This window comes from Aplysia californica, unplaced genomic scaffold (genome assembly GCF_000002075.1).
Source record: "Aplysia californica isolate F4 #8 unplaced genomic scaffold, AplCal3.0 scaffold00109, whole genome shotgun sequence".
In the NCBI taxonomy this organism is placed as follows: domain Eukaryota; kingdom Metazoa; phylum Mollusca; class Gastropoda; order Aplysiida; family Aplysiidae; genus Aplysia; species Aplysia californica.
The window spans coordinates 1183406-1192771 of record NW_004797379.1 but is presented as its reverse complement, the minus strand read 5'-3'; the positions used below and the strand labels follow the sequence as shown (position 1 = coordinate 1192771).

Sequence of the window (9366 nt, the reverse complement as noted above, 5' to 3'; positions counted from 1 at the left end):
ATTGTGTGTGTGTGTGTGTGTGTGTATGTGTGTGTGTGTATGTGTGTGTGTGTGTGTGTGTGTGATATACATAACCACTACCATCTTTTCTCTAGAGTCCCGAAAAACCCTAGCTAAAACCTAACGTGTTACATGTGTGTATGTAATACAATTATACATAACCACTGCCATCTTTTCTCTAGAGTGCCGAAAAAAAAACCTTTGATAAAACTAAAAGTATTATATTACGTGTGTGTGTAATACCCATAACCATTACCACCTTTTCCCTAGTCTGCTGGATTCACTAAGCACTGCTTTCTCCCGGACGGGCACTTCTCGCTTGAAACGTTTACTTCTGTCGGCATACATTTCCGGTGCTAGGGAAGATGAACATTTGTACGAGGTAAATAGAAGTTGAAAGGAAAATAATATCTACAGCCATTTTAAACATGGAATAGACAACTATAGACACAAGAATTCTAAGCATTTGGAGGTTGTTACGTCTGCAATGATAATTTTCTACTAATTGAATCAATTGATTTGTCTCATGCGTCAATGACTATTATATCAAATGAATTCGTACTTGAATATGAAGTCACTTGTAGTGATAAAACATGTTGAATACATTGCCCCTACAGTAAACCCTTTTAACCAACAATTTAGAGTGCATGCTCAGGGCACTTTTGCCCTTCATTTAACAATAATGGGCCATGGTGCTCACGCGTCGAACTGAAGTTTTATCGAGAATGAAGAGCGGCTGGGACTATAGAACACAATTTAGGATATTTTATTAAAGTGCAAGTCTATCGATCTTGCCACTATTGCCTTTGCTTTGGGGGCAAACAGTGCTACTCTGAGATTCTATAAATCTCGAAGAAATGATGATATCGTAAAATGTACATAAGCAGTAATGCTTTAAAAATCTTTAAGGGCGTAGTGAAGACTTACATACGACTAGTAGCAGGCTAAAGGCAATGTTGCGGCGCATCGAGCCACGGTACACAATCACAAAGTAGAAACGAGGATTTGTGTATACTCATTCTTTACATTAAAATACGGGAAACTGAATGTAAATATCTGCATTGATAGACAATTATACTTCAATAGAGAGCGTATTCAAGCGTTGTCAAATTATAACCAGACTGCACTGACTCAAAGAGTTAATTTACTGACCTACATTGTGAGTGAGTTTCTTTCTATTCCTTTCCTTATTTCTCGTATCACTCTTTCCAATTCAGCTATCCCCCCCCCTTTTTTTTCCATTTTAGCCCCAAGCTCTGGAGGTCTTCCTAGACCAGGTGAATATTATGATGCCTCAGCCGTTTGACAAGCCGAACGATGTCACGAAACTAAACCCCCGTCTCTTCCGTGCCGGGGGCGTTTTCCCCACTGCCTCCCAGAAGTGTGTCATGGTCAAAGTCTACAGCGAAGACGGGACGTGCGAAGGTGTCGTCTGGAACAATACTCAGTCCGGACTCGAAGGTGAACCGAAAAGTTTACTTGTGTGTCATCGTGAAATTGAAAAACCTGGCTTTTTACAAGCGAAATTGGGCAACATTCCTATTTCTTTTTCTTTCTCTCTTTCTTTCTTTCCTTCTTTTTTTCTTTCTTTCTTTCCTGCTTTCTTTTTTTTTCTTTCTTTTCTTTTGGGGGAGGAGGGTCAACACATGTGTTCATTTAAAATCACATTTCTGTGCGAGTTTCACTAAATGATATTTAAAAACAAAACAAGCATCATTGAGGCATGAAAATGTAAATTTCGTCGGCAGAGAATTCTAACCGTCTAACTCCAAATTTTTTCGAATTGCTTTTTTCCTTAAAATAGATTGACATAACGAATGGCTACGTCCTATTAAAATCTAGAACAATTTTGACAAACAAAAGTCTTGTTTTAAAGAGAAATTCTAACCGTATATTCCGACTGACTTCCGTGACTGAAGAATTCTAACCGTCTAACTCGTTTAGGTAGTCCGCCATTGTGGATCACGGCGATAACGTTACGCTTTGAAGGAGGCGTTTGATTATAAATAAAATTCTTTTTTTTCCTTAAAATAGATCGACATGACGAATGGCTACGTCCTATTAAAATCTAGAACAATTTTGACAAACAAAAGTCTTGTTTTAAAGAAAAATTCTAACCGTATATTCCGACTGGCTCCGGTGACTGAAGAATTCTAACCGTCTAATTCGTTTAGGTAGCTCGCCATTGTGGATCACAGCGATAAAGTTTTGCTCTGATGGAGGCGTTTGATTTTAAATAAATGTAAAATCAGAAAAGGTTGCTTTTGTTAAAGGGTTGGTTGACTGTGTCGAGCCTGTGGAGAAAAAAGAGAGAGAAAGCAGAAGATCGTGGTCCATGAAGTACCATCTGCGAGTGAATGGGGCCAGAGTCAAAGAGTGCACGGTTTTCTTCTTAAGTCCTGTACTTTGTTACTAGTGTGTTCACATTGTTCTCACATGTGGGTTGGGTGTAGCAGAGGGTGGGGTTCCAGTTCAGAGAAAAAGGTTTAGGGATGGAGACTACAGCATCAAAGGTACTTAAACAGTTTCTTCGTGATCTGCTCAAGTTGCCGTCTCACTATTGCCGAAGGACTCCAGTAAGTTATACTTGGAACCTGTTTTCCAGAGCTTACAGGCAGTGTACCGCCGTTTGTATAAAGAAAAGTATGAGTTGGGGGGGGGGGGTACTTTCTACCTTCAAGTTTAAAGAGAAGACCAATGCTATGAACCTGTCATGGTCCATCCTCGAAAAGATAGGTGTGATCTTTGTGTGGGCTTTGAGGGGGGGAATGTGGAAGAGGGGGCATACAAAAAAGACAATAGACAAGGAAAAATGCATGGGCAGCCCCAAAATCAAATACATGTACAGCAAAATGGACCAGCAATCAGTTCTGCTATATCCACGCACCAATGCTTCTGCTTTGTACTACAAGACGAAATTGAATGTACACAATTTCACAGTATAGGAACTAGAGAGCAAGGACTGTGTATGTTATGTCTCAAATGAATGCGAAGGTGCTCTGACTGCAAATAAATTTGATCCTTGTGTGGCTGATTTTTTGTGATCTGATTTGACTCCAGATCATTATATTCAGATGGATGTGGTTGTATCAGAACTGCAAAGTCACAATGAGTTTTGCACTGTTACATTTCAGCTCTGTCAATGGTAAAACTGTAACATTAAAATTCCTGGAGAAGGGCTATACACAGATGGGGTTGGACAGTGCTCACAGCACAACTACTACCCAGCTGATTATGTCAGGCTAATGGAAGAAAGTAGGAAAGTGAAGCCATATGTAGTCAAGTATTTGACTCATTGTATCTTTTCTGATTTCATCAAACTAACCAACCAGAGTTTACACACCAGATGGTCAAATTAAATACAAACTGAGATTTGATGATAATGGTCACATCTGCCTTTGAAGCGTGGCGAGTCCACAGACATTCTCCATAAAGACATAAAGGGACTGCCTCTGTACCAGGGTAGAAAGTTTAATTCGTCCATAGAGAACTTTAATAACACATGCAAGAAATGAAGTCTGTTGTGCCATCTGACTACCACAAGTTCTATGACAATCTAGAATTGAGTACGTCACCAGTGCGCAAGTCAAAACCCACGGTTAAGTCTAATTTGATATGCAGGTTATTGTGTTTTGGTTTATGTACATGTAGTTTATTTTTAGCCAACCAGAGCTTTAGCTTCATTGGGTAGAGCATTTTAAAGCCTCATAATGGTGCTTGGACAAGAGGACAATTCATTCCTGTTGACACTGGATGCTGCTATGGCATACCTCATCTTGATGACTTTCTATGTAAAATGTGTTATTTAATTAGGCCATACATTACTTGGGGATGCATTATATGAGGTTTAGTTGAGCTTTAAAAAAATCATATTACTTTTAGAGTCTTCCAACAAAGTTAAACCATGTTTTTAGAGTTAGAAACATTTCAGTTTCTTCCACTGGAGAACTGATGGGTCGCTTTTCAATCTTGCTCGACTTAGAGCCAAGACCAAAATCAACAAACCAAACAAGAATACGAAACCTTTTCTTTGCCGGTGATGCTGCTGTTGTCGCTCATAATGAATCAACCCTACGAATAATCCTGTGTTTAAGAAGATTGAGATGGCTGGGCCATGTCAAGAGAATGGACGACAACCGGATTCCGAAGCAATTTCTCTATGGACAACTTGCCCAGGGAAAGGGACCAAGGGGAAGGTCAAAACTGAGGTACAAAGACATCTGCAAAAACAGATTATCTAAGCTTGGAGTAGATGTCAGCATCTGTGAAGAAATAACCGAGGACAGGAAAACATGGAGGAAAATGATAAATGAAAGAACTATTATGCTAGTGACTAGAGAGCAAGCACTGCGACAGAATCTGTACTTCAAACAGGAAAAATTAGCCATAAACGAAGCTCCATAAGACAATTCGTATACGGAAATTCTTCTCTGCCCCCCCTCTCTCTCTCTCTCTCTCTCTCTCTCTCTCTCTCTCTCTCTCTCTCTCTGTCTCTCTCTCTCTCTTTCAGACCCCTCGCCCCCCCTCTCTCTCTCTCAGTCCCCCCTTCTCTCTCTCAATCTCTCTCTCTCTTTCTCTCCCTCTCTCTCTCTCTCTCTCTCTCTCTCTCTCTCTCTCTCTCTCTCTCTCTCTCTTGTAGTTAGACAAGAAACCAATCCTTCTCACAATTTCCTTGAGAATGGAGGATCAAATAGATCTAGTAGCTTTAAAGTAAAACCTTAACGACGCACTCAATCTGTCGACAAGCCCATTGCCTAATTAGAATTATGTGGAAATAAAGTTCGACGTTCAGTTTTAGATATAATAAAACAGTATTATTGTTAGATTCTAGATCTACAGTACTATGTAGTACTAATTAGAACTTTTATAGTAGGCTTCCTGTTGGATTGACTGCAGGTGTAGTCATTTCGAGTTGTTCGGTAACACTAACGTGTCACGATGACTGAGTTAGACGTAACGAAGCGCGAGGCGTCCCTGTCGGGTTGGAGAATTCTAAACGAACAATTCGTTCGTCGACACTTGGACGGTTAGAAATCCAAAACTGAGCGGTCTATCCGTATAACTCTGGTTTAGCACTTAAAATAATAAAATTTCGGCAATTTTGTTTTAAATACTTAAAAGTAGAGTCATGTATTCCACTCTAGCGCATTTAAAGATAGTAAATCCCCATAGGAGCCTTTGAATTCAGTTTTTTGTCTCTCCTGCAAAATTTACGAAATCGGAGTTGGACGGTTAGAATTCTCCGCCGACGATTTGCAGTTCTAAAGGACTCTCAAGCTATGACAGTCACCACATTCTCGATGATTTTTACCTTTGATACCTGGGGACGAGCATTTGTTTCAAATGTCTCGACTTCTGTTCAATAGGTGGGATTTTTTTCCATCAAAAGCAAGCTAGATGGACAAGCTAAGAAGATACAAATAACTATAATGTGTCGTGATGCACTTGGTTTTGATTATGTTATTACGGAAAACTACCCACGTCAGTTCGGTCCGACGTTGTGTCCTTGGGAAAGGCACGTTACACGAATTTCCTATTTGGTCCGTCCTTTGGGAGATGGACGTTTAACTCGGAGGTTCAGCCGCTTAAACGGTCTCTTTTAAGCACAAGGGAGCTATCCCGAAAAATGCTGTTTTGAGAAAAAGGTAAAGCTTTAGCCCCTTTTTCAGTTTCTTTAAAAGACAAGGAGTGTTTTTTTCTATAAGAAAACAAATATAAAACACGCCAATGAAACCAAACTTCTCCATTAGGTAGGGCAATGCCCATTTTTTGTGAGGGTCAAGATTTCTGGAAACCCCCGAAATATGGGTTAGCCCGCTTGGCCTTAAAAGCGACCAAATAATCTAAGTAGTGTTGATAGGGGCGTTAAACTTATACTTATGCCGTTTCATCATTTCACCTTTTCAGAATATATTTCAGATGCCTAAGACGATGACCTTTAACGTTTTCTACTTGTCTGTGATTGTTAGACGAATATTCAAAATTTGAAGCATGGAAGGCAGGTGAATGATCTCCTTATGCAATAAAAATTGTCCTAAAGAGGAAACGCGTCACCGATTTGAATTCTGTCAACGGAAATGAATGCAAATAGCCATAATACTTTCATTGTCAAGGGTAGAAAATCAATAAATTATGAAAACATGAATTTCATCTTTATAAAGTCCGATTTGTGTGTCTTAATGTTATATTCAACCCATGAGTTTGGCTTTTTTCTAAAGTTAAAAAACAACAGAGAAAGAAACAAGCCAATGAACAAACGAACCCCCCCCCCCCCCCCCCACGCAAAATGAAAAGAAAGAAACATCAACAACAAACCCCAAACAAACTAAACAAACAAACACACAAACAAACAAACATGCAAACAAAAATAAATCCAACAACACTAAACAAGCAAGAAAACCGACAAACGAACAAATAGACAGAAACTGTCTTTATCCCCCGCAACAGCTGGTTCCTCTAAGGAAAGCAACCAATCAGCGAGCACAAACTCTTCCGGCGGTAGATCTACAGGGGAAATGATCGAGTGTTGCCTCAGTGAGAACAAGACCAGCGGCCAGCAGGTCACACCTACCAGGTTAAAGTCGCACCTTTTATTTTTTTTAAAATGACGTTCTTCGAAACCGTATTATTCGTTATGTTTCAGGTTGCAGATATTTTTCGTCCTTTCGTTTGCTTTTGTTTCTTTTTAATATATATATTGTTGTTATTTTTATGCATTTGTTCTTGTTCTTTGTTGTTTTCTTTCGCTTTTTCTTTTGTTCTCTTTTTCTTTGTTATTTCTGTTCTGTTTTAATGAGCGTTTTTTTTTTTTTTTTGCTTTTGTTTTTGTTTATGTTTTCTTTTCTTTCTTTTAATTAAGTTTTTTTTTCTCCAAAAAGGATAATGTAGTTTGTAAACCCCTTGTTGATGATGATGATGATGATGATGATGATGATGATGATGATGATGATGATGATGACCAAGACCAGAGGCCTACAAGTCACACCTACCGGGACTACAGAATCCAAGTTAGATGCATCTGATGTGATATGTACATTTTGTCAGCTTTGCTTCTCTTTTCGTGTTGAATTCTAATGAGAGTGATATATAATTAAGATCTTTGTGTATTCCTGCATGTTGTTTTACGATCCTGTACAGGCAAGACAATTTATTCTTATTGTACCTTTTAAAAAAATGAAATTCTTCCAAATAAACCACATTATTTGGTATGTTTCCTGTTGCAGATATTTTTCATCTTTTTGTTTCTTTTTTTGGGTATATTGGTGTTTTTTTGCACTTGTTTTTGTTTTTTTTGTTTTTCGTTTGTTTTTGTTTTCTTTTTCTGTTATTTATGTTTCGTTGTAATTTGTTTTATTGAACATTTTCTTTAGTTGTTATTGCTTTTGTTGTTTGTTTTTTGTTTGTTTTTTTGCTTTTATTTTTGTTTTGGTTTATGTTTTGCTTTGATATTTTTTATGAAGGTTTTTTCAAAAAAGGAAAATGTAGTTTGTAAACTCATTGCTGCTGCTGCTGCTGCTACTGCTGCTGCTGTTGCTGCTGCTGCTGCTGATGATGATGATGATGACGATGATGATGATAATGATAATGGTGATAATGATTATATTATTATTTTTTATTATTCTTATTATTCTTATTATTCTTATTATTCTTATTATTCTTATTATTCTTATTATTCTTATTATTCTTATTATTAGTAAAAGTGCCCATTCTACGAATGGAATAATAATGAAGAATTATTAGGAAAGTGAAGAAGAGGAAAAAGACTGAAAACAGGAAAGAAACAAAACATAAATATTTTACCTTTAATTTATCCATGTAGCACCCCATCTTGACTACCTCTAGGGGTAAGACTTCTTCCCCCTCTTCGAAGGCGTGGCATTTTCTCCTAAAGTTCCAGCTCAATCACTTAAAAAATAAAAAGTCCGAAACCGGGAATTGCCGTAAACCTACTTTATGTATAACTGAACACAAAATATCCTTCGGCGCAGTGGGCACTCTGCAGTGAATATACAATGTCGAAGCAAATGATGGCGATCGCTACAAAAGGACTGAATTTAACTTAAAATGGGCTTTCTTCTAACACTTTTGATCTTTATGAAAATACAATAGTTCAACACTACGTTTCAAGTTATAGGTACTGGCAAAGTTTCATATTTTTTCACTCGGTAGTTTCTGAGAATATACTGTTCGCAAAATTTGGCCTTAGCTCCATAAGTACTAAGATTATTATTTGTTTCTACATTTCTGTGATCAGTACCCCGCTACCTCCAGACTATTTGACGCTATCAGATCGGCTGGGCGACGGCAGCAGAATACATCAACGCTCTGTGGGAGGACGGGTCTCACAACAGACAAGTGTAAAGGAAAGTCTCCGTCTGTGGACGTGGAGGGGACTGGACAAGGACAAAGCAAACGTGGTCATATCGCTGGTGCGTGTGTGCTAGATGAGATGAGATAGAATGGGATGGGAAGGGATGGGATGGGATGGGATGATATGGGATGGGGAAGGATGGGATGGGATGAGATGGAATGGGATGGGATGAGATGAGGAAGGATGGGATGTGGAAGGATGGGATGGGATGGGATGATGGGATGAGATGAAGTGAAGAGGGGTTGAGGTGAGGCGAAGTGAGGTGAACAAGAGGTGGGTGTGTTGTAGATGAGATTGCAGTAGAATACATCACCGCTCTGTGGGAGGACGGGTCTCACAACAGACAAGTGTAGAGGAAAGTCTGCGTCTGTGGGCGTGGAGGGGACTGGACAAGGACAAAGCAAACGTGGTCATATCGCTGGTGGGTTTGTGCTAGATGAGATGATAGGGATCGGATTTGATGGGATGGAAAGTGATAGAATGGAATGGGATAAAGGGAAGAGGAGTGAGGTGAGGTGAGGTGAGCAAGGAGTGGGTCTGTTGTAGATAAGATGGGATGATATATAATGGGATGAGGTGACGAGAGGTGAGATGAGATTATATGAGACGAGATGAGATGAGAACAGATGGCAATTTATTGATGACCACAAATGAGAAATTTTCTGCACAAAGTATAAGTAAAGATATTGTAGGTGGTTTACACCCTTATCGACACACTTTAGATCATATAATTTGTTGGACGAAAGCAAAAAAACCCCAAAAAACCCCAACAACTTGGCCATATATATCGCTGGTAAGTCTGTTGAAAATGTGTTTCTGTCTTTCAAGTCAATGAACTTGTTTTACGCCCCATGAACACACATTTTTGGAAGACAAAACAAGTGATGAGATCTTTGCTATGAGTGTCGTATAATAAATATAATAACAACAGTAACAACAACAAAAGTTATAATAGGAAATGTAACAATTAGTTAATAATAATAATACTACTACTA

General features: G+C 38.7%; 1 protein-coding gene across 1 annotated transcript in view; it reads left to right on the top strand.

The window, feature by feature from the left end:
• Positions 1-9366, top strand: part of LOC101863661 — a gene marked incomplete in the record, with an annotated part of 27502 nt that overhangs the window by 11717 nt on the left and 6419 nt on the right. Inside the window, 4 exon segments of the mRNA XM_005095640.3 lie at positions 271-382; positions 1248-1461; positions 6448-6574; positions 8255-8429. Of these exon segments, the coding sequence (XP_005095697.2) occupies positions 271-382; positions 1248-1461; positions 6448-6574; positions 8255-8429 (628 nt within the window).